The 26,612-nt window shown below is 38.7% G+C and overlaps 1 protein-coding gene across 1 annotated transcript; it reads left to right on the forward strand.

Moving 5' to 3' along the window:
* Positions 1–408: 408 nt before the first annotated feature.
* Positions 409–26,173, forward strand: UPF3A (UPF3A regulator of nonsense mediated mRNA decay). The gene is given in 11 exon segments (XM_036406759.2): positions 409–447; positions 450–689; positions 2,944–3,050; positions 11,220–11,326; positions 13,268–13,366; positions 13,453–13,563; positions 16,971–17,026; positions 17,119–17,277; positions 19,134–19,294; positions 22,355–22,649; positions 25,896–26,173. Coding segments are annotated over 11 exon segments (1,548 nt in total). The 3' UTR covers positions 26,070–26,173.
* The last annotated feature ends 439 nt before the right edge of the window (positions 26,174–26,612 follow it).

Below are 26,612 nucleotides of genomic sequence, written 5' to 3' on the forward strand. Positions count from 1 at the left end.
CCTGCTGCCTCTGGGGCTCAGGCTGGCGTGCATTGCCGAAGTGTAGGCACTGCTTAATTATCACAGAGCCTCCCTGCGGGCATAAGACTCCTGGCCTCACACAAGTAATGGTTAATGGCCTTTTATTTCCTTTTCCCCACTGCTTTCTCCCCGGAATTTCGCTACCCCTTAGAACCTGCATCCAAAGACTGAATAACGCACCCCGGGGTGTCCGTGCCCTTCCCGCCCTCGAGCCGCTCTGAGGCCGGGGTGACAAGACACCCGTGAGAGGAGGGAAATGGGCACGTCTCTGTGTGCTCCCCTCGCACCGGCAGCGTGGGCGCCCTGCGCAATTCCATCAGGGACGGGGACGGAGCCGCCGCTGCTCCCCACGGCTGGCGGGGGGAGCCTCGCGAGATCCCGCCAGCCATGCGGCCGTTCTCGCGAGGTTTCCGCCCGGCTGCGGGCGCGGCGGCTCCATGCGCTCGGAGCGGGAGGCAGGGCAGGGGCTGGGGCTGGGGCTGGGGCCGGGGCCGGGCCGGGGTGGCGGCCGGGACTCGCGGCCCATGGACGCCCCGCTGCTCCAGGAGTCGCCGCGCCGCGACACGGACGCTCCGCCGAACCCGCCGCCGCCGTCCCCGCTGCCGCCGCCGCCGCTTCATCCGGCGCCGGGGAAACAGCGGGAGGAGAAGAAAACGGCGCTGAGCAAAGTGAGGGGGCGCGAGCGCGGCGCGGGGTGGGGGCGGCTCCGGTGGGAGGGAGGCTGCCGTGAGGGGACAGACCGAACCCGATCTCAGGAGGTCCGTGTGTTTGTAACGGTAATTTCTTCATCTGCAGAATGAGAGTGTTCATTCCCTGGAGTATTGGGAGACCCCCAGCGTCAGCGCTGGAAATCATTTCACCTTTAATTGTGGAGTCAAGGCTGGCTATTGCTGTGGCAAAGCAGCTTCTGTCAAGGGCAAGAGCACATCTCTCTTCTATTTCATTATTCGAGCATTTTTCGTATAATACTTGCAGACTATAACAGGCTGTCCAGGGATGTCACAGAGCCTCTCTGGCTGGAGACGTTCAGAACCCACCTGGACACGTTCCTGTGACACCTGCTCGAGGCTACCCTGCCTTGGCCGGGGGGTTGGACCAGAGATCCCTTCTAACCCTGACAATTCTGTGACTCCTTGAAGTACTGTGACATTTGATTTATTCCTGGGGGTTTTTTTAATTGGAAAACTGAAGAACTGAAAATGAGTATAACTCAGAGCTCAGCAAAGTTAAATTCAGATATTAACATACTCAGAAATTAAAACAGGTTGCCTGAAGTTTGATGGCCATTTTACTGCTTTGTGTGCTGGCATCATTCAGCCAGAGGTTTCTACACAGTTTCCTGGCCTTTATTATTGGGCAGTTTAGTTTGGTGTAGTGGGTTGACTCTGGGTGGCTGACCTCCAGCCACACAGAGTGCAAGAGTCACCCTCTTGCACTCCTCCCTCAGCAAGATCCAGGAATAAGGTATGTTGGAAGAAACAAAGTGTCATCACAGGAAAAACTGACACAGCTGAGGGAAGACCTGATAGCAGCTTCTTACAGCTTTCTCACAAACGAAAATGGAGGGGCAGGCACTGATACTTTCTCTGGTGGCCAGTGACAGGATGTGAAGGAATGGCACAAAGCTGTGTCTGGGGAGGTTTAGATTGCATATAGAAAAAGGTTCTTCACCCAGAGGGCTGTTGGACACTGGAACATGCTCCCCAAGAAAATAGTCAGCACTAAGCCTGACACAGTTAAAGAAGCATTTGGCCAATGCTCTCAGGCACGCACTGTGATTCTTGGGGCAGAGCCAGGAGTGGGACTTCAGTGGTCCTTGTCCCTTCTAACTCAGGATACAGGTTCTAATATGGAGAGAATTAATTTACTTAATGGCTAACTAAAAATTAGAGAGGACTGTTAAAAAAAAAAAAAAAGATTGAAACACCTTCCCACCTCCTCTCTTCCTTCCCAAGTTCAACCTCCTCTGCCTGGAAGCACTGCAGAAGGATGAGGAATGGAGGTTGCAGACAGGACATAACAGCTCCTCTCTGCTGCTCTGTCTTCCTTAAGACTCCTTGCCTCCTCCGGCATGGGGGACCTGACATGGGACACAGTGGGATACAGTCCTTCATGAAGTGCTGCAGGAGGGTCCCTCCCACATGCTGCAGTTGTTCATGACCTGCTGCAGCATGAGTCTCCTTCATGGGCTGCAGGCCTTCAGGATAAACCTGATCCAGTGTGGGCTCCTCTGCACAGGCTGCAGGACCCTTCAGGGCATCTCCACTTGCTGTGGCATGGAGTCCCCCATGGGCTGCAGGTGGATGTCTTCTCCACTGTGGTCCTTCATGGCATGTGGAGGAACGGTGTGCCTCACCATGATCTCCTTCAAGGGACTCTGCTTTGGCATTTGGAGCACCTCCTCCCCTCCTTCTCCTGTTTGTCTGCAGGGCTGTGTCTTACACTTTTTTCACCCTTTACTCCTCTGTCTCACCCATTGCTTCCTACCTTTCCTGTCCATTCTCAAACACCTTTCCCAGAGTCACCCTGATTTGGCTTAAGGGGCTCAGATGTGCCCTGGGGTAGATCCATTGGAGCTGCTGCACTCTGCACTGGGCAGCCCCAGCATCCTCTCAGAGGCTGCCCTGAAAAACCCTGGCCAGGAGCAACTGGACAGAGACCTATTACACTGAAATACTGCTGTAACAAGACTTAAAAGCTAGTTTAAATAATTTATTAGAGATACTGTAAAATTTTTATTTAATCAATATCTGTTTTTTAGGTTGATGATTAAATTGCAGTGGTTCTCAGGCTGTTCATCAGAATATGTCAGTTATCCTACAGTTTCAAAACAATTGCAGGAACTGACTCAGGGAATTTGTGCCATCTGTTTCCACAGTATTTAGATCAAATATAAATCTCCATTTCTTTTTATATATGCAGGTGGTTATTCGAAGGCTTCCTCCTTGTCTAACCAAGGAGCAACTGGAGGAACAGCTGCATCCTTTACCTGCCCATGATTATTTTGAGTTTTGCACTGCTGATCCCAGGTGAGGATGAGCTGTTTCTGTAGGTTTTCAGGTGCTGAAAACCTAATCAAGGTATGTGGGACATTCCAAATCACGTGTTTTTCCTCTTTTTATTATTTTTGTTGAGTTACTATTGTGGCCTGCCTCAGAAGGTAGGGATAACCCACGTTCTTGTTGCTAGATCCATTGGGGCAAGATAGTGTGAAGTGACACTGAATGATCAATATTTGTAAATAAACAATGTAGGGTTTATTATAGAACAACTTGGCTGCAAAGGAAAACAGGTATGGAGCTGTTTTGCTGGTTATTATCTATAGCAATACAACATGAAAGTATTGTAATATGAAAGTGCAACAACATCACCCAAGGACACAGACAAGGAGAGAGAGAGAGAGAGAGAGAAGAAAGAAAGAAAGAAAGAAGGAAAGAAAAGCACAAAAGGAAGAAAAACAAAGTACAAGAGTGTGAGGATCTCACTACCCATAGGTCTTGCCATAAGACTTGTTTGCTGTGCATTCTTGGATCCAGATCTGGCAGGAGGAGTTGGGGGAAGTCCCAAATAAGTGGAGGGAGAAGATGGTGGAACACAGCATCTTTTGGGTCTAAATTCACTCTGGTTCAGATGAATATAAATCAGGTGCCTCCTCTGGGGTGGGGAGCTTTATGTAAGAATGTGTATCAGGGGACACCTTCTAAGACAGCACAGCTGCCCATGCTAGCAGCACAGTTGAGTCAGTTGTGCCCCATTGTGTCCCATCAGCAGAGATGAACCCGCTCAGGTCACTCTCAGAGTTCCCCGCATTTCTCAGGAAGAGGAGAGGGAGCCCCACATCCCAGTGGTTTGTGCAAGGAAGCACAGCTTAGCATGACACGGAGCACAATCCTGTCCAGGGGATTCAGCTCTTATCTCAGTCACAGCCCATCATTCATCCTGTGCCTTATCAGATCAGAGGTTTAGCCATTACACGACTAAAAATTCACCTACTCCATCTCAACCAAGCATCTCCACAAATGAGGAATGTTTTGAGTCATTGTCTCTGAATAGTTCAGTCTACTCCTTAAAATATTTCTGAAAGCTGGCTGCATATGCAGAGAAAATGACATTCCTATTCCTGCTCTTTTCCTTTACACTGCAGATTTTAAAGTGATTTTTTTTTTTGTATGAATAGGCCATAATGTAGTTTGAAACCCTGATGTTTCTTTTAACTTTCATTGATAAACTGTAACAGCCTGCTTAATTGGCTGTGAGCAAGATTCATTCTGGGGCAAACAATGACAGAATCTTTTTATGAGTCCATTTGAGTTTGGTTTCTTCATTTACCTGCCTGGATTTTTATGTGCTTCTACAGATTTTTAAATAATCTAGTTTTATTCATTTTTGTCTCATGCAAAAGTAAAGAAGAAATATTGGCGGATTTAAATTAAATCAGAATTGCTGGTATAGTTACATAATTTACTCAGCATCACAGTGGTAAAATGCAATTCCCTTTTGAATAAATCAGTTTCCAGAAGAGAAACAAAACACCATGTATGCTCAAACTTCACGTGTTCTGAAAAACTGAAGATCCATCTTGTCATATCTTAGTGTGTGATGAATCACCCCTCCACTGGCTCGAGATTATTTCCACTGACTATAGAAGGATGCTGACTCTTTATTGCTGACCAAATTTTGAGTTAGGGATTCTCTTAGAGTCAGTTTCACAACCAAGAAGAAATAAATGTTTATTTAGAGAAATTATGACCCTTTCTGACCTAGGTAGTTGCACATGAGTGCAGCAGCAAAATAGTAGGTGCTTCAGCTTTTCTGTTAAAACTACAAAGGATGCGAAGTGAGGAAGGAGGAGAACTTACTCTGACTGGAAATCTTTGTACCTTACATTGCTCTTCTGAACTTTGTCATCTCTATTTCCAAGTGGGCTTCTTTAAGGCTTCTGTCCCAGCTGTTCATTTGATAAGAGGAAAATACCAAAGGCCAACCAAAAATTCTCTCAAGAAGAACGTCGGTTCTCACTGTGTTTAGATGCACAAATGCCAATTAACACTTAAAAAAATTCCAGTTTTAATTTTCCAGAAAAGTTTGCATAAGAATTTAGGGAGTCAGCCTCTTTAGAAAAGAGAAGGCACTGACAATACTTGCATATATAAAGCTTCATTTTCTCTCCTATGTGATGAAATTTGGATTACCCAAAAATCTTGCTATTCACTCGTTTAATTGCATATATGGCAGGTTACCAATGAAAGATACTGTTTTTTCACACTGTCATTTGTAATGTTATTCTCTTCTGCCTTCACAAATCTAAACTCACTAAAAAAATTCATTTAAATTTGAATTTTTTAGCATGAAATGTTTTGTGTTCGTTCCATTTTTCTTCATCTTGCTTTTCAAAAAATGTGTTTTCAGACAAAAGATGGATCTTTTTGGAATGGATTTATCTTTACCAGGTTTGTATGGCTACAGCTTCTTTCAGCAAACTACACAGTTTATGTGGGCATTTCACTGCCATTCTGCAGTTTTGGCTTGACTGATTATTTGTTTTTTGACTGGCTTAAGACTACCTTGTCTCTTTTGTCCCCTTTGTTCAAATACTGACACATACCCACAAATATCTTTTTATGAGTCATCTCTTTACGTTACCCACTGAGGAATATACAATAAACTTCCAGAAAGTAAAAGTTTAATCAAGGTTACTCTCAGTCTTCTCTTACCCAGCAGAGAATACTTTTTAAGTGTAAGGCATTATATTGCCATAGTCTGTCATGTTATGGGCAGTTCACAAGATTTCAGCAAACTCTGTGCATGTGTCTTCATGTCATTCCAGCTAACAGGAAAAGCTACAGAACAAAGTTGGCATGTTTTCTGTCTTTCACTGAATAGCTTTTTTCTAGATCCTGTACCATGTGCATAGTGGCAAGCAATCCAGAGAATTCAGTGAAAACAAAAACATGTGAAGATGAAAATGAGAAGGATTTGAAGAACTCCTCAGTGAAGAGGATCTGTTGGAAAGGAGCATAGAGATGCTTTGATGCAGAAGCAGACAAGTTTCCTTAAGAGCTGTAACATCTCAGTTTAACCACATCCTGTGTTACTACATCACAGAAGTTTCTATAGGCTCATTCAGATTTTTGAGCTTTTCAGAAATTCATGCCATGAATGATGAATGTTGGAAATGGGTCAGGAGCAGTTAGACAAATACTTAGACAGATATTTATCTATGAAAACCTAAACATAAGTTTCAAGTTTGGTATTACAAAGTCCCTAGGCTGCAGATACTTGCAGTTATGAACTGAGTGCAATATTTGTACATTTTCCCCTTTTTAATAAATTTTCTCTTGACATTCTCTATTAGTTGCTGTTGATAAGGGCACTAGAGAGGTCTAACTGTAGCTGGTTCTACATTTTTATTTCCAAGATAATTCATCCTAGAGGACAAAAAAAAGATATGCATATCAACTCCAGTTTCTCTTTTTTTGTAATCTTTATATCTTTGTAAGTGTTATCTTTAAGTTTACAATTTTGTGTTATAGGTAAGCTATAAAACTTTTTCAAATTTCATGTGATTAATGTAATTTTCAGTTTTTCAGTTACATCTATTTCAGTAAAATCATTTCAGAAAGTGACTTGTGTTTCGTTCCTTTTTCAGATTCATCTGATTCACTGCATTACATTTATTTTCTCTTGCATATTGACATCAAAATGCAAACAAAACACTGTTTATAGATGATAATAAAGACTCTGCCTTCTTGATAGACTGTCGTGTACTCAGACTTCAAATATTAACTATTTTTTCCAGATGCTCTCTCCTTTTTGTCTGCTAGTACAGGTTTCTGAGCTTATTCTGAAGATTTGACTAATCACCAGTCAAGTGATTGATCTCTGGCCCTTCAGGGTTTGGGTAATCTCTCTGGACTGGCATTGAGTGCTGAGCGCCAGTAATTGTTGATAGTGTTGTGAGGTTATGAAAGGAAAGAAATCTGAACACAAGCCTTGCTTGCATGAAAACAGTTCAAATACTCAGTGTCATGCCATGTATCTCAGAGTGATAAAGCTTTTCCAAAGAGCACTCCTCTTTTTCCCTCCATAACATCTTCCCAACATTGTGCTCAGGAATATTGTAGCTAAACAGCATTACCACTGTAGGCTGTAGGTTTGCACCCAGGAGCTGCAGCACTGAAGGGGCAGTGCCTTTAGTGCTTCAAGGGAACCACCACTACTGTGTTCTGGATGAAATAATTGACAGGCTTTGATTGGCACAACTCTGGTGTTTCTGCTTCCTCTGCCAGGCAAACTGCTCATTTAGAGCTGTAAAAAGGAAAGACTAAGCTTATTGGAAATTGTACCAGTTTCACCCATAATGAGAATGACCACAGAAGATGACAAGGATGAGGGCCAGGGGATTTTAGATTGACATGACAATGTCAATGATGAGTTATCAATTATTGTATGAATGGGTGGAGGAGCTATTTGACTCTCCAAAATTTAGTTTTAGAGCTCTATATACATGTAAGTATATATTTTATAAATGCCCACCATGATTCATGAGTTGATAAGTATTTTACTAAGATGAGATTGCTGGCTTTATAGTTAATATGTTGCTGTTTAGACTGTAAATAACTATTTAAAATTATGTTCCTGTATATCAATCTTTTTACACAATTGTGTTAAAAGGTACATTGTAGAAGACGTAAACATTTAGAATGTGTTTGTTATTAAAGTTGCTAGAAAAATAAGGACTTAAAAAGATGATAGACTAAGTGTTACAGAAATAAATGTACCCTGAAAGATTGAATAGCCTTGAATGCAGAGCAGAAAAAGAAAAAAGAAACATTGTGTTGGAATGAATAAATGTGTGTACATTCAGACTCATCTGGGTTATTTCCATAGAGATTGCTCCAAGTGCCAGACATGTGCAGTGCATCTGTCCAAAACATTATACGTATGGAAAGCAGCATTATAGACAGCAAACATATGGCAAAATGGAACCAGCTCTTGGATGATAAAACTGAATTTCAGATCCTGAATGAAATCTGTGGTGGTAGATACTTGAAAAAAGCAGGAGACACACAGAGTTCACTTCTGTAGGACTCAGCTGGAAGACAAAATCCTGAAGAGTAAAGGGAATTTTAGCCAGTAACTGCTAAATACTAAGTACAAAAGTCAAGCAAGAGTGTTTCTTCTTAGGAGGGGATGTTAGCCTCAGAGTGCCTGTAGCCCTGGGAAGCCCTGTGCATTCTTTGCTGCATGACCATGCTGTTGAGTTCTGAGTGGATAGGTAAAGACAATCCAGGGTGGGGAGTAGCTGCTGGAAATCATGTGTGTGAAACCTAGAGTAAAAGTGATACATATGCAATCCAGTGCTAAGTATTTCAAATGTGCTAGGTTTAGTTAGCTTCCCACCTAGAATGTGAATTTTACTCACTTTTTTAGGCACACTGTGCACTTTGCTGGGTAAGAAGCCTAAGACAAGGGTTTGAAACACTCAATTGGGTGGCTTTTGTGCACTCAGCACTCGTGATAGCTAACTCACATGCATATGAGAACCAGCTCTTTTGTGGAAGTGGCTCCATCAGAAAAGCGTTGTCGCAGCTCTGTTTCTGCATCCTCCTACCCCAAACCTAGCTACAGTAATGGACAGACAGTGCTGTGTTATTGTGCTGCACATCAATATCCTGCTGTGCTCAACCATGCCTTTACATTGTTGTATGTTTCTGCTGATGCGTGTGAAGTTCTTGAAGATGTTAAAAATGTATAGCAACAACACTAGATCTCTTACTTGCAAGGTAAATTCTAAATCTGTTTTCCAGAGTCCTGTTTATACAGACTCAGTTAGTTCTTACTAATGAGTGCTTAATAATCATATCAGATGTTCCTCCATTTTGAAAGTTATTCACTCTTTTTAAGCTGAAAGAGCCAGAAAAATATTGTGTTGTGTACCAAGAAAAGATTACGTTGCAAAGAAGGTGAAAGAGATTGCATTGATATACCAGCTGAAGGAAACAAGGAAGGAGCAAGCCTTTGTATTTTCAGTTCAGTTTCACAATGAGTCTAACCATAAGTTTCTAAGTTCCTACAGGAAAAAAAAATTCCAACTGTATGATGAATCTACTTGCTGTGCACTGAGGCAGAGAAGTGCCACAGTAATGTAGGAGTGGACCCTTGTCCAAGTAACAGTCTTTAATCTATAGAAAGTTTTAGTATTTTACAAAAGCTGAAGATGGAAAGAACAGTGGAGTAGTTATTTAGACTAGGGACTAAAACTCAGTTCCTCAATCTCAGGTAATAACTGGAATGAAAATAATGTTCCCTCAAGATTTTTATCTGATGAATGTTTAGCACTTCAAGGGTACAATCATATCAGTCAAATGTCAGGCCTTGTTTAATTTAAACCTCAAAGCACATGAAAGATAAAAATAGTGCTGTTGATATGACAGAGAAGGAAATTTCCTTCTTCATGGGAGCCCCAGTTATCTGAGACTTTTACAGTTGTAGCCATTAGGCAGCACAGAGACATTGCTTCCAGTACAGCTATAGATTGCCACAATAAAATTCCCTCCTTATGCATTTTAAAATACATCTTTTAAGTCTGTGTAATTATGAAAAGTGTTACATTTTGTCTTCTTTGAAATTGATGAGAAGAAATCTGTCTTTTTATATCTGCTTTGCAGCTTGGTGATAACTCTGCAGCCATGCTATAGCATCTCTCAGCCCTGGCATGCCCTAGCAGTTACCCACTTACCATTCACACAATGCTGTTCCTATCCTAGAATGTCAAAATATACTGGCTATATATGGATAAAATGACTCTTCCTCTCTTCCTTGGAAATAGTTCATCTTCTTCAAGCTGTAGAAACACTTCATAGCTGGTATTTACAAAGTGGCTAAATGAAGAAAGCCGTCTAGGTTGTTTTGGTTTTTTAACATTTCTTCTGGCTACAGGATCAAACACAAAATTGGTGGGTGTACAAAACCATTGGTGATTGACAGCACTGCTCTTTATGGTCTCCTCCTAACACTGTAAGTGGAATCCATATGGATGCATATTTTAAAAAGAAAAAACTTACTTAGGAGCAATGTTGCTTTGAGCTGCCACATGCATGGATCCTGTGATCCAATCCATATTTTGCTCTTTCTCACTCATTGTGAAATCTGATTTTGAAAGAGCTATGGGATTGAAATACAATTGCAGCTCTGTGTGTTTATTGTCTCCTGGTGCCAGTGGCGAGTTGGTCTGAAGACAGGCCATAGGTGACAATGGAATTATGAACTATTGGAATTATAGAATTGTAGGTATTTTAAAGATATCGGCTTGTGTTAAGATTTGTTCAGAAACTTGATGTAATATGTAGTCATCATTAAGTCAACTTAATACAAACTGACTTATATATAGCAGTTGCAGGAGTTTAAAGCATGTACATGCCATGACTCACAATAACTTAGCTGATGAGTTCTAATTCATTACATTACCTCTGTTTCATCATGGTTGTGGTGTGCCAGCCCTGAGGTTTTTATCAGGCACATTAAACATTTACCCATGGAGTGGGATCTACGCCAATAAATTCTTGAAGAATCAGAATTATTTTAAGCACCTGTTTCTTTTGCTATGCTTTGGATTTTCACAGCAGCTGTTGGTCACAACTAGACGTTGCATGTACATTGATAATACATGGATGGAGTTTATTTATTTGTGTATAATTCAGTGGATTATATTGCCAACGATTAGGCTTTTTATTCTCTCTTAAAGGTGGAAATCTATTTAAATACAGTGACAGCCTGGAAGCTGCCACTTCACTGCAGTCTTTTACTTAACCTTTCCTTTTCAGTGATACAAGACTTTTCTTAGTATGCCCAAGATGTTCCCCAAAAGCACTGCTGTTATTCATCTCTCTTAAACTGGGAAATATTAAAGTTTTGATCCTGCACAGTTGGAAATGTATGCTCTGCAATTTAGGGGGACAAAATAAACTGGAAATATTTGTGTCAGTTCAGAATAAATTTCACAGTTGCATACAGAACTCTGATGTCCTGTTACTTTTTGTCATATATATATATCATTACATGTGTAAATGTAAAGACTGCTTAAGGTAGCAGTTTCTCAGAGAAGATGAGAATTATGATGTGATTCCTCTGGTTTTATGTTTTCCCTAGCCCTGAAAAGAATAATAAGTAACATAAAATAAAATTTCTTGTTGCAGCCTTTATCCTCATCTCTACTCAAGAGCATACATTAACTTTAGAAATCCTGAGGACATCCTTCTTTTTAGAGATCGCTTTGATGGCTATGTCTTCATTGATAATAAAGGTTGGACTGTTTGTAAGATATTAAATGTCTATGTATACATATACCAATTTAGAGCGTCAATTTGCTTTCTTTTTCCTAGTTATGCCATTATTTCATCACTAGGCAGTTAATTACATAAAAAATATGTTAACATTTATCACTTAAAATATAATAAAGTGCAAAATATATTTGTCCATGCAGTTTTGCTTGTCTATGTGGTGTGCATGCTTTATGTGCATTTTTATACTTTAGGCAATGCACTATCAAGACCATACTAAGAAATTACCTTATGCAAACTTCACAATTCATTACAATAGTAACTGAACACATTGTGAGCACAGATTTTTACATCTTCATTGTTTCTGAGCTAAAGTTCTGCCACTTACTCCTGTTTCGAAAAAGCAAGAAGAAACCTTCAACATTTTGGTTGCCCACTTTTAAGACATGTAGAGGTTGAATTTTTAGGGCCTTTGTAGACATCTTGAGTTGAGTTCTGAGAACAAGAATGGCAAAATTGATTGCCAGTTTTAAAATGTTCAGTCTGAAAATGTTTGCCCAACAGTAAAGAAAAAGTCTGTAATGTAGATGTAGATAAACCCAGGTCGTCTGCAGGAATATGAAACTGCCATCAATAAGAAGGGGTTTAGCAGAACTTTAGCAGTTCCTTGCCTCATTCAGGCATACCTTCTGTAAAAAGTTGCATAGGTTATGTAAAATAGACGTAGATTTGTGGCTCTCTTGTACAAACATTTTTCTTTTCTGTATACTCAGTGTTGCAGAGGTCCTGTGAAAAGTAGTCCTGCCACTCTTACTAGAAACTGATCTCTAAAGAAGGTGTCAAATCAATTAATTCCTCTTCAGCATTTCCTACCTGTGATGTTTTATTTCTTTCTAATGTCCCTCAGATTTAGATGGTTTTTGTAGAGATGAAGAACAAAACATTCCTAGCAGTGTGCATTTCCCAGATTTAAAATTCTGAGTGTTTTAAAATTTAAAACTAGAAAGAAGTTTTTTTAATGATTCTGCTAAGACTTTGCCTAAATTCAGCACATTCTTCAGTATTATGCTGAACTAAAGCCAGAATACTCTGCAAAACTAAGCTTGGACACAGTTGGCCAGTTTGACATGATTGCTTGTACAATTAAAAAGCACAAGGTTTGATCAGAAGTGCTCTCTGGTGAGGCTTGTGGCAGCATTGCATTTTGAGGCTAAAACTGAGACAAGGATTAGCAGGTTCAATAAGGTTAACAAATGTTCTAGCAGACTGAAGACAAGTTTTCCTTGTACTTGAGCAAAGTGTAATCTTGAACCTGCTGCAAGTGGAAATCAAGTGCAATTCAAACCCCACACATGGTTCTGACTCCAGTCCACAGAAGAAGCCAACCCAAAGCAAAGAATCCCTGCCAATAAAAACACAGGCAGGAGTTGCACAGTCCATCGTAAAGAGAGAAGTTACACACAATTCCGTGTGCTGAGTTTTACAGTTGTGGTTCTGAAAGGAGATGCTTTGTTGTTTTATTGCATATTACCTGGCATTTATTTATTTTTTAGGCTTTTAGGCAACAAAGCCTTAGAAAAGCAACTCAACAGTTCCAGACTTATTTCCTAATAATAATCATTGACTTAATCATTGTCAGACTGAGATTTTGATAGATTTTTCTAACCAATTTCTGTGAATAATTAAGAGGGAGCTATAAATAATATTGCCAAAAATTTATTTTGCAACAGTATTCATCCTCATTTTCAGTCTTGTCAGCATATCCAAATAAATGATCTTTTTTAAAAATTTTAAATACCTCTTCATGTAACTTTTCATTAGAAGTTTAGGAGTGAGTTATAGAAACATTTACATTTGTTTTCACATAAGACTTCCCAATGTGTGTTCAAGAGTTTGGAAGATCTTGCTTGAAGGTAGGGAATGTTTCTCCCCCTCAAAAAAATTAAGGATTGATTTCTTTTTAGGTTTGGAATATCCTGCAGTGGTTGAATTTGCTCCATTTCAGAAGATTTCAAAAAAGAAGCTGAAGAAGAAAGATGCCAAAGCTGGGAGCATTGAAGATGGTAAGCATCTTTTCTTGACATCACAGTGGAAAATTTCTGTTATGTATTGCAAAGTATTAATATAATTCAAAAATTTTTCTTCACAGATCCAGAATATAGGAAATTTTTAGAGAATTATTGTGCTGATGAAGACAAGATCTGTGCCAATCCTGAGATTCTTTTGGGAGAGATTGAGGCCAAAACAAGGGAACTCATTGGTCTGTTTTCTTGATTTTTCTTATTGTTGAGAATATTCAATATCTTACTTTTTATCTTTATGATACTACCTGCAAGAGCTGGCCTGTTCAGTCTAACAGATTTATAGTACCAGTTAAATATTTGTTTTCCAGGCAAGTAGTAGCAGTAAACCTTAAAGTCTCTATGCATGAAATCATTTGGCTTCACTTCAACTTTTGCATGCACACACACTGGCTTCAGAAATAGGCCTTTAGTAATTCTGAATACTTACAATGTATTAGTAGATGAAAGATTTATTTTTAAAATACAAAATAGCTGAATACTTAACCATTGATCCCTGATATTAGCTGCTTTGATTAAGAAACATGAAATGATCTCTGTTCTCATGGTCAAGATTCTGGAAAAGCTTTAAAAGTAAGGCAACATCTTGTTTTCTGTATGCATGCAGCATGGCTTCCACAGTGCTGGGGGGAATTTTAAATAAGGTGAGCACTGAAATCTTCAGTGCTAGTATGCAGTTTTCAGGATGACATGGAATTTTGGTGTATCTTCAAGTGATAACATGCAGAACAATTAGTCTTTCCCTAGGTGTGACATTTGAGTAGGAAAAAAAATTGACCTTTGCTGTTATTTCTTTACAGTGAAAAAGTGGCCACCTCTTTTGATTAGAATCATAAAATCATTTAGGTTGGAACCTTGCTGTTCAAGAACATCAAGCACAACCATTAACTCAACAGTGCCAAGTCCACCACTAAACCATGGTGGCACAAATGCCACAACTGCACATCTTTTAAATACCTCCAGGGACAGCAACTCCATTTCCCTGGGCAGCCTGTTCCAGTGCTTGACAGTCTTCTGTGAAGAAATTTTCTTAGTATCCAATATAAACCTGCTCAGTTATATCTTGAGGCCATTTCCCCTTTCCTATCACTTGTTACTGCTGTTTGAGAGTTAACTGGAGAGATTTGGAACTCTAATAATTTAGAGGAAATGGAAATGGACATTTAGATAACTCTGTTATCAATAAAACTTGTTTGTTGCTGTTTTAAATAGGGAAGTCGCCCAATAATTTTTATTTACCCCAAATCTTCCATGGTTCTCTGGTTGACAGCAGAGTAAAGGCAGTAAAACTTCTGTAATAAGTATGCATTTTGCAAAAAGTTTATGGTTTCAAGATTAAATCAACTTAAAAATATTCTATCAGGGAAGATGATTAATCTTGAGAGTTGCAGATTTCTGAGTAACAATATTAACTGAAGGCAGCTTTAAGGCTTTTAATGTTTCATTTCTGTTAAATCAGAGGAAATCAACCTAGTTGCTTTATTTTTCCTGCCATTCGAAGCTGTGGCCATTGCTATCAATACAAAACTAAGGATTTCTTCAGCAGTTAGCATGTTTATAGCAAGATTATGTAAGGGTTTAGCTGTGTGTCCAGTTTCAAAGGTGTTACTCCTACTGATGTCAATGTAGGATGTGCCCAAGACTTTGGTGGCAGAATTGAGCCTCACATGCTCAGAATTTCTCCCTGTAAAGTTACTGCAAACCAACATGTTTTATGCATCATGCCAGGTGCATTGGCTAATCAGTTTCTATGTGACAGAGAGATATGAAAGAGATTTTCTCTGTAGCAAGATGAAGATCAGCAATTTTTTTCTCATTTGTCTGTAGACAACAAGATAAAATGTAAAGTTTTGCTGACACAGCTCTTCATTTAGTAATTTATTTTCTTTTAAAGATTCTTAAACTTTTTAAGAAAATGCTCTTAGGTTTGTATTTGCAGTAAGGTCCATAAATAAGTTGGGTAAGATTCAAGTTGGATAAACATTCTTTTTCCCCTTCCTCTTTTGGTAGTACTCATCACACTGCTTCTCTCCCTTGAACTTCAAGTTATAATTTCCCATTAAACCTCTTGCACTACAGTCTTACTCATGACTAGGGTCAAGTTCTGAACTCTCAGTGCAGCTTATACTTTCCCTAGACTTTTCAGTTACAATTTGTGATCTCTTTCAGCATGTAAAGGTGCCCAGAGGCAGCCACTGCTCAGGCAGGGGAACTTAGGGAGCAGGAGAGAGAGGCAAAACAGAGGCAAAACTCAGATCTGAGGGACCGGACAGGGGCTCTGGGGGCCTAAAATTTGTCCAAAATGATGGGCAGGTGGAGAGGATGGGGAAGCATGGAAAATCTAGGAATAGAAGGAGGAAAATATCAAATTAACAAGCTTTATTGGTTGTTGATTCCTACCATTGACATTTGCTAAAAAGAAAGTGAATCCTACCAGCCTTCCCATTCATAACTATGTAACAAAATTTTGTTATTAATGAATGGGTTCCCCCCAGCATAATCCAACTTTCAATGCAAAAACATTTAAATGTCTTTGGGATATGAATTGTCTAGATTTTGGCCGTCATTTCAAATTTGTTGAAGACTTTTCTAGTTAATTTTTTTATTTCTTTTCTTTCAAATTTTGTCATGCATTTCAATAGAGAATATTTTTCTGTGGTTTGAGGGAGAATCCACTATGTAAGTGTAGAGCAATTTCAAGTAGTAAACATTTTCTCTTCTGGGATATCTAAAACCGACAAAATTTGTTGTAACTACTCACAGCCGTAAGTACAGGCTGAATTGAAGTCTGAATTCAGTACTAACAGTCATGAATAAAGAATTCGATAAGGAACATGATGAATAATTTGATGATGTTCTCCAAGTTTTTATAGAATTTAGGGATGGTTCAGGCAGGTACCTTGATTTCAGAGTGTGGAGACAGCTCTGTAATAAAAGAATGGCTGTGTGATCCAGTAGATGAGACGTTTTATTAGCAATTCTGGAAGCCAGAGTTTTATTGGATCTGCTAATACTTTCCTATGTAACCTGGGACAGACTGCTTATCTGTTATTCCTCCTGTTTTCCTGTGGAAAGGTGAATACTAAATGTCAGATAAATGAAAATGTTTTATGAGACTGATAATGTTTCCTTCCTGATGTACTTTGAAAACTGGGTTTGAAAAGGGCTATGTGAGTTACAGTAATGTGGGCTGTATATGAACAACAATATAGCTAGGTTTTGATGTACAAAAGTAAAAAGTAGGAATAGATTCTTCTGAACATTTCTTTCTTTTTTTGGTGAAATAACCATTCAATGAGCAGGAGAGAAAAGCCATTCTCTTGAACTGAAAGGATATGATATTTAATTAAATATCAAATAATCGTGCAACATATTTCTATTGCTTCTAATGCTAACAGCAAAAAAGAAATGAAGTGTTTCTAAAGCAGAATGATGGGAATGCCTTCAAAAATACATGAAACAAATAGGTTTATCAATAACTTAGCTCCCTTTCAGATAAAGCTAGAAAAAGGGGGTTAATACTAAAGTAAATAAATGAGTACATTTTAGGAGTTGAACACTATATCACAAATTTTTTGTGTTTTAGCTAGAAGAACAACACCCCTTTTGGAATATATTAAAAATAGAAAATTAGAAAAGCAGGTACGTTCAGACTTTTGCCTGAAGTTCCACATTTCTGTTTCATATGGTTTTCTGTTGGACAATTTACAATTAATCATTATTGAACTCTTCAGAGAATACGAGAAGAGAAAAGAGAAGAACGGAGGCGGAGAGAATTGGAGAAGAAACGTTTGCGGGAGGAAGAGAAAAGGAAACGCAGAGAAGAAGAAAGACGTAAAAGAAAAGAAGTGGAGAAGCAAAAGAAGATTTCTGAAAAAGAAATAAGGATCAAGGTAACTGAGATCAATGAAAAAAATTATTCTTTTTTTGAAGTTATCCAGAAGTTCTTTGGTATCTCAGTGTTTATTTAGTGTACAACAGCACAGTGTGGAGTCACCAAACCAGTTTTGACTGGAAGGGGAAGTAATGTAGAGCTTTGACAACGTGTTGTTTGAAAGTGTGACTGATGGCCTTACCTACCATGGTGTGCTGGTGCAGTTAGGGCAGGTAACTTGGGCATCTTCATACAACTCTGCAGCATTCCATGCCAGCATTACCTGACAGAACCAAATTGTTCTGTGCCAGCCTGTTGGAAGATTATTGAAGATTATTGTGGGTTTGATGCCCTTATGGGCCATTCACTTAAGAGTTGGACTTCATGATCTTTGTGGATCTCTTCTAACTCAGAATATTCTGTGATTCTGTGTTTCTGTGAAACATAGCTTTAACACTTTCTGTCATGCAAATCTTCATTTGGCCACGTATGCAGAGTCACATATTTATGTTTATGCTCAGAACTGATGTATTTTAATTGTATGCTAATTTCAGGTTGCAGTGCCTTTCAGCAATCTGAATGGATTTTAATGACATCACTTAGGAGGGCGTATCTTGTGCTAAGAAGTCAGGCCATATAAAACCATCTTATTTCTGCAAGATGACATAGATAAAATTGTTCATCTGAATCACATTTTTTGTTATTGGAAAGGCTTTATAGGCTGCTTTAAAGAGGAAATTTGGTATAAGAATCTGTAGCATAAAGCAAGAGCTTGACTCAGATTTACTAGTGGTGAGAAGCCACAGAACTGTGTACCTCTTTCCTCATTTGTTCTTGGAAAACAGTTTTCTTCACCTAAAAGTATAAAAATAGTAAATTCTGAAGCTGAATTGCATGTTTTTCATATCTGGGCATAAAAAAAAATACTCTAGAAGTTCATAAGAAAAGGGACTTAATCCTTAAAATATATTACCTAAAAATGCTTGTCCAAAAAGCCCTAGTATTCATGACATATCTGTGGTGATATAACCCTGAAAGCTATTTCTGTCTCTGAAAGTAAAGGATAATATTACCTGAGAGAAACATTATAGAAGTTTCAAATATTGGAGAAGATTAATCTGTGCTCATTTCAGAAACAAAATGGTGGAATAGAAAGACTGAGGTGTACTGCCTAGAACTGATATGGTAGGGTAATAATTTGAGACAGTTGGTCCTTGTATAAAGTTTATGCCTGTAATACTATACTCTGCTGAAACCCTGTATGGGTTGCTATGAAAGAAACAGACTTCTTGAAAATCCTAATTTTCAAGGTAAAACTGCAATGACTTCTCTTCTGCTAATATCACAAGTTTTTCCCCATCTGTATTTGTGTCAGGATGTACTAAGCACCTACTTCTATATGCCTATCCCAATTCATGTGACAGACATTTTATATAATATTTCAAGGAGTGAAGTATTAATCCTGCTCTCTTTGTAGTATTGTAGAGGTTCTGCTTCTTATTTTATGGGCAATGACATTGAGCTCTGTTACATGATTTCTAAGAAACCATAGACCATAATAATGTCTTTATGTTTATAACTCAGGAGAGAAGAGTAGGTAAGTGCTCTGAGAAGAATAGGTAAGTGCTTTCTCCAGTATTCTCCATGTATTTGAAAGTGTGCAGTTGAATACCTAATAATGACTGTCACTCCTTAACAAATGTAAACCATCCTTTTAAAATAACTTTAAATTTCATGCTTTGTAAAATATATTCCTAGCATGTAAATAAGGTATTTCCAATCTTAGCAAGTTACTGATATATTTAGTACTTATTAAAATGCCTGTACAATAGAGGAGAATAATTTTGCACCACAATATAAACAAATATCTCTTAGCTTCTCAAGAAGCCTGAAAAAGGAGATGAACTGACCAGTGAAAAGCACAAAGAAAAAGGTGAAGAAGCTGACATTGAGGAAAATAAATGGGATAAATCATCTGGATCTGGGAGTATAAAATCCAAATCTTTGGAGAGTTCACTAAAAGAAATTAAGGAAAAGTAAGTAATATTTACCTTTTAGTCTTTAATTTAGATCTTAAATGCTTTCATCACAAGGCTTAAATATAAGTGGTGCATTGACAAGATGTTCTGTCACCAAAGGACCAATTTCATTCTGTGTGTGAACAAATCTCTTCCTGTTGTTTTGGTAAAAGGTGTTTTGTAACAATTTACTGACCTGGTGGCAGTATTAGTGGATGCAATTTGTTATTGGTGTAATGCTATGAAATCCCTGATTGGAAGGATTTCTACATGAAATCTCAAGTCATTCAGTTATTTCACCTGTTCCCCATCAAGAGCTCAGGTGAGTCTCTCCTTCCATTACTCATGTTGAAGACTGAATTGTCCACAATGCCATACTTTTCCTTCACATGTGGGTTGGCTGCAATAAACATAAAAATGTTTAGGTAAGTGGGACAACGGCAAAATCGTGAAGGTGTGAATGAAAGCCTTATGATACATACATGCAGTAGGCTGTCTCTGTCTCCTGCTGCCTTTTGTGTTGCATTTGCAATGGTAAGAACAAAAGGCATAACTCTGTTCTATTACTGCTGTAGCCTGGAAATGACTCATATTATCCTTGTCCTTTGGCACATGAGTCCCATGGCAAGCAGGATCTACCCATAAGATATGCAAGATAAATAATGAAGAAAAATATGTATGTTCTGAATGTTCCTGAAAAATTCCATGTCCTGAAACTCTGAAATTGAAAATATTCAGCAACTTCTTTATTGATGGTCTTCAAGAAAGGAAGCAGAACAGGCTCCGCAGAAACACTTGCAGGGGCAAATCAGTTGTCTGCTACTCATAGAATCTTTCAGGTTGGAATGAGCCTTTAAGATCATTGAGTCCAACTGTTAACCCAGCACTACCAAACTGCCATTATAAACTGTGTCCTTAAGTGTCATGTCTACATGTCTTTTAAATACCTCCAAGGATGCTGACCCCACTACTTTCCTGGCTTTTTATGGATTAAACTTTTGGTGGTGCCATGTAACATTGTTTGCTATTGATCCTGTAAGCTTAACAAGACATTCATGTATATTTTGCTCATGTAAAACAGAATCTGTTTGGCTGCACAGGTACAGTAAGCATTACCTTGTGTTTCAAAGTGCTGATTTCATCTTGATTTTTAGTGGGTAGGTAGCAAGCTATGAGCTATTTCAGCTGGATTGAGATTTAAAGTTGAAACTACTTTGTCACTGACTCAGAAATTGGTAATAAGCTATAACTGCCAGCTCTACCTGCAGGAGACTGAATTGCCTGTTTGAAACCATGTCAAAGGCTTGGTAGCAAAAGCTTCCTACCACAAATCAAAATCTCAGTTGGTGCATAAGTTACATGGTCAAATGTGAATTTGAAACTGCATCAAACAGAAGTGTGCTTCCATTCCCTTTACTTCTATTCATTTCTGCTTTCTCTGACTGTGTAACTTTGTCTTCTACCTATACTCTGAAATTGCTTACCCTGCCATTTCCACTCCTGCCTGCCTGTTCACTGTGACTCAATTTTAGGAATCTACTTTGACCACTCTTGGAACAGGAGTTTGTATCCCTGTCCCCTGCCTGCCTTCAGACACAGCACTTCCTCCCCAACAGTAACAGACAAGGGAACAGACAAGTATCAGACAATACTGCAACCACAAATTGAGAGAATCTTTCTGGCTTTTTAGAAGGTCTTGCCCTGAGCCTTGCTAGGACTTGGAGTTAGGTTCTGGAATAGCATATTAAACATGAAGCAAAGCAATTTCCAGCCACATACCCCTTAACTAACATGTATTTTATGTAAACATATCCATGCTACAGGTACGGGGTCAGTGTAACTGTGGTTGGTTCAGGTGTCTGTGACAGCTGGGATGTTGCTTCCACTTCGTGAATGTGTTATGCTGAAACAAACTCAGTCTTGTGAAATGCTGAATAACTTAACCTCTCATTCAGGTTCTGCTCTGACTTTCAGCTCTTCTTGAGATGAGGACCCTCTTTTGGCAGCCCCACTAATGCCCAAGTTGGCATTGACAGATGCTACCAATTTTCACATTTCTGTTATATGAAAAAGAAAAGTTTATATATAGATACACTTTTATTTGTATTAAATAATTGCAAATAAGAAGCATATCACTATTTGATCACCACACCATTGAAAAATCTCATTCCTCTCTGATTCTATCTGCAGTTTCCCAAAATATGAGGAGACTATCAAAAGTAACTTGCTGTTTCAATTTTAAGTATTTATACATATGTAATGAAAAGAAACTGCCTGTATTTGTTCCTTTTGAAGTTCAATCTATTTTGTAATATTTTTTCATTATTTGCAGTCTGGCCATATGAGAGAAACACCCATTTGCTGAACTGGAGCAATGAAGTGAATAAGAGCTGAGAATTTTATCAGACAGGCAGCAAAATATTGCCAATAGTCTTTATATTATAAACAATTTACAGCATAGCAGAAATTAAATATAATGTTGTGGTAAGGTAATGGTCTTTGCTGAAATAAAATTGCAAAGGCAGGCTAGATTGTTTGGAGACACAATAAACAAAAGCCTGGAACATAAGTATTTATTTTCACAAATGTCTTCTGCAAGTTATGATGTCAGTAAATAATTTTTGTTATGCAGAGACATAAAATTTACAAATTGATACATGATACCTGCACAATTCCTTCAGATCCTGAATGTTCCTGTTCAAGGGAATACATCCATGCATGACTCACCTCAACACCAGGCTACAAGAGCTAATAGCACAGCATGTGTTTATATGAAGGGTATTGGGGAACTATTGATAGGATTTCAAAGAGGGATAGAAGGTGAAGAATGGGCCTTCCACAACAGTTGCACAAAAGCTTGGTAAAGCTGTGTCTGCAATTCTCAACTAAATGCATGGGTGGACATACATGGGAGAGACATTCAGCATTTAACCCTTTGTAATGAGAAGAAAACAACCTTGGTATATAATTTATCTACACACTCCTGAAGTCAAAGGAAGGCTTTGACTTTTGTCTTTCTGTAGCTTCTTTTTACTGTTAACTGCTTGGATTTTCCTTTCTCTTCATACATACTCATAGGTCACAAAATGATAGTGACAAAGAGCAAAGAGACTTGGAGAGAAGATTTCGAGAAAAAGAACCTGAAAGACAAAGGTATCGATTGGATGATGGCAGAAAGCATAGAACTCACTATGAGTTTGACAAGTTTATGAGAAGGAATGAAGAAGAGCTGAAATGGGGGAAAGGATACAACCAAGACAGAGGAAAGAAAGGGAACTACAACTACAGCTTCACTGTGGAGGCAGTAGACAAACTGGGTAAAGAGGACAAGTGTGATGACATGGCATCCAAAAAGGAGCGCATAAGAAATAAGGTTCTTTTATTCATTTAGGATAATCTTTCATTAGTTAATATGGTTCAAGATCACAGGTTTTAAATTCTGCAAATACAGCATAAAGATGCTTTTTCAAAAGAATTCTTTATCTCATTTTCAGTAAAACCCAGATTCCTTTCTGGGTTGTTGTCAAAGGACAACAGCAGTTAAAATAAGTTAAGGCTACAGGCTCATTCATATTCACAATATATAGAAGACTTTCTGTCTTCACTTCAACCCTGTCATTTGAAGAATACTATTCTTGGAAGCCTTACATTTTACAAGTATATTAAAAATCATTACACTTCTGATCTGTAATGAAATTTAAAAACTGTGCCATGTTAGTCTTTTAAAAACATACTTCCATTACTCTCATAAAATAATTATATTATGGATTTGCCAGGCATTGCTTGGCAGAGCAACAATAAAGACTTAAATAAATAGCTATTTCAGAGAGCGTGAATGTATGGATTCTACAGTATTACATACCTGCCAGTATGAAAAGGCTGTCATTTCATTGGATAAATTTATCCCCATAGCTGTTGTCAGGGGAAGAGCAGATGCAAAACCAGTGTGAGCAGAGCCTGTGTCATAGTGTGTAGAGCTGTTCCCTGTTGTCTCCCAGAGATCTGGGTATTGTTTTTCTCAGGCTGGCTGATTTCATGGATGTGCAAGAGTCTTTTCAGGATGTGGCTCTCCTTGTCAGCCCCTTTCTCTCTCTCTCTCTCGATCCTCGATTTTCTACAAAAGATGACCAAAACAGTGTTAGCATAGAAATTTATTCTGCATGTGAAACTCTTCTTTCAAAGCAAGTGACTGATCTCTACTGTGGGCTAAGGCTGACAAGAGTAAACTGGTCACATGCAGAGTGAGTCTGCATGGAGTGTGCAGGGCACAAGTTCAGGTAGACTCACTGTGCATGTCAAGGAAGTCATCTTGTGCCAACACAGAAAGCCTGGTGTGCCCTGAGGTTTTTTTATGCAGAGATCAGCTGGGCAGAATTGCTAAGATTTATCTGCATTTACACATTAGCCATTTCCTCATCAGTAGCTCAACATTTTTCTGTAGAATAGTCAGAAAAATGGCTACTTCATGTTGTCATTATAGTGCAAGAGTTCTATTATCATTACATTGCAAGGGTTCTATGTTGCCAGTTTTGTACCTCCTTGATATTTCTTGTAGGCAGCTCCTCTAGGCACTGACTGTTCCTTGTCCTCACAGCAACCAACTGACTCCAGTTCCCCTCAAGCAACCAATCCACTCTTTTATAACACTTTTCTGATTGGCTACAGCTGCAACCTGTTGACATTAGGCCTGCTCCTAATCCTTAATAATTGGCTCAGCTGCAACTCTTTAGGGAGTAAGATTACTTTCTATCCTACCTTTTTTTACTTATGTTCTATCCCCCTACAAGTTCAGAAACAGAAAGTTGGGAATTTTTTTTTTTCCTCATTCTTGCCATGTTCTTCTTGAAATCTGTCAAAATAATCTCCAGCCTTGGAACTGGATGGTGGGTGCTGGGGACATTTTGGCAAGTGTTAAGAAGCTGCCTGCTTTTTATTTCTTTGCATCACTTTCTGGAACCTTGTTGAGTCCCTGGATTAGTCCACACTTAGGACTAAAATACTGGGTTTTTTCCCTAAAAAATTTAGCACCATCAGTAAGGTATGTTGCAGTGTGGTGATTTTTTTCCTTAGAGTATTTATCACATAGGTGATTAGGGGCTCAGTTTTACAACTTAGGTATAGCATTGACAATGTCAATACAAATTTTTAGTCAGAGATGGAACCTCTTTCTGAAGTTCATAGGAATTAATTAGAAAATGAGAAATTTCCAGTGTAAGTAATGTGATAGCTTTTATACAAACCACAGGCTACAGAGGCTGTGGTAGGAAAAGTCATTTGGACCCTTAATCTTAAACTTTCTAAAGGGCACTGCTTGAGGATCTACTTTTATGCAGCTGTTTGGGATATAGAAAGGTGTGTTATGCATTTCATACCTCACTGCAAAGCACTAACTTGTCATAAGGCTCCATAGTGGATGACATCTGGTCTAAAGAGAAGGAGAAAAAAGGTGGGTGAAAAAAAGCCAAGTGGGTCAAAAAAGATGAAAGAAAAATAAAAGGGGAAATGCATATTGGGAATAAGAAAAAAGGATGAAATAACAAAAATTAATAATTACTTAAAAGTTATTTATATATTACTTACTTCATTATGAAGGCAATTGAAAATTGGTATAGTTTGATGTAGGACAGTTTCAGTGCTCTGCCACTGTCTTTAAGTAGGCTGCTGGCTGTTTACTGAACTTAACACAAGACTGATCAAAAAGCTTGGGTATTGGTGAGCTTTTGGTTGCTTCATAACATTATGTGAAAGTAAAACACCCTTACCAGGAGAAGACTTCTTAGGCAGAGTTTCTAAGTGGTGTGTTTTAGTAATGAAATTTCAAAAATAAAGAGTGCTCTGAATAGCATCACCCTTTTCAGGTTTGAGGTTTCTTTTCATGTAAACTGGCTCCTTCTTCCATTTTCTCAGGATCAGAGCATGTGTATGATTGGGTCACTCACAGAGCCTGCACATGCTCAAATTGTACTTACTTTGTTTATTATCAGCACATAAATTCCCCTACTCTCATACTCAGGATGGAAAGCAAGATGAAGTGGAGCAAAAACTGTGCCATTTCATTCTGATGTGTATAATTCAAATGTGCATTGCATATTTAAAGTCTGGTAAGGATTGGGTAATGATTGATGATCAGTTGAGGATAATTTTCTAGCTGCTACCTGCTGAGCTGTTCTCTGGTCTGTCTTGGATTTTTATACTTATATGTAATGTGTGACATTTCATCTGCAGAGTTGCAAGTGCACAGGCTATTGTTCTCAGCTGATGTTAGTGAAGGTAGCAACATTTCTTTTGTTTTCCCTGAAAATAACGTTTGATAATTGTCTGCAGTATTTCTCCTTGTTTATGCCAAATGTATCATAGGATCTTTAATTTTTGCAGCATTTTTCATTTTTTCAAAATGTTTGGCTCCCAAGAATAGTGTTATAAACAACACATATTGAATACTAGATGCTGAATACCCAGTCCATTTTCATTACATGTCATTTTTTTCCTAGTTCTTATAAAATGTAAAGTAACTTAACACAAAATCTACCTTCTTCATAAAGATTCAAAACTTTAAAATTCCACATATGTGTCCCACATGAGTTTCTCAGAGCATTAACCATTATCTCCTTCCTTCTAGGATCGTCCAGCCATGCAGTTGTACCAGCCAGGAGCTCGCATCCGAACACATATGGGACCTACAAGTAAAACCTATGACTGCAGTGGGAAACCCTTTGAAGATGCTCTTGATAAACAGTATGAGGCAGATAATTCAGCTGGAGCTAGTTCTGAAAAGACTGAAGAAACAGAATAAAACAGTCTGGGGGAAAAGTCTTGTGAAAAGGAATGAATTTAAGATTCAGCATCATCACAAAAATCCATTGGGCTGTTTCAGAATTCCACAGGCAATTGCATCAACAAAATAATAATAGCTCTGCCTCTTACTTTCTGTAAAATAAAGGGAAGAGTGACTGGAGATATGTAAAATATCTTACAGCAAAGGAATATTCTTGCTTTTTTACAAAAAGCAGCTCAAGCACTCTTTGCCTAATTTAAAAGCAGTTAAAATACTTTATTAGATTTACCTTGAAAAAGAAGACCCTCTAGCAATTTTAAGGAAATATTTATATAAGACTTTAGAGAAGCTATGTCAGCTTCTTGAGTCTAAAGAAATGAAAAGTAAATTTGCATCAGTTTGAAATCTGAGGCACTTTACATGTATTTGGTGCATGACATGAGGGTCCACAGGACCCCTTCCTGCAAGTGGCAGGGGCGGGGGCTGCTGCAGGGTGTTGCAGATGGACTCAGTGGGAACCGCCCTGGGATGAAGCTCTGGAGCCAGCGGTGTTTGCAGGAT

This window comes from Molothrus ater, chromosome 2, assembly GCF_012460135.2.
Source record: "Molothrus ater isolate BHLD 08-10-18 breed brown headed cowbird chromosome 2, BPBGC_Mater_1.1, whole genome shotgun sequence".
Classification (NCBI taxonomy): Eukaryota; Metazoa; Chordata; class Aves; order Passeriformes; family Icteridae; genus Molothrus; species Molothrus ater.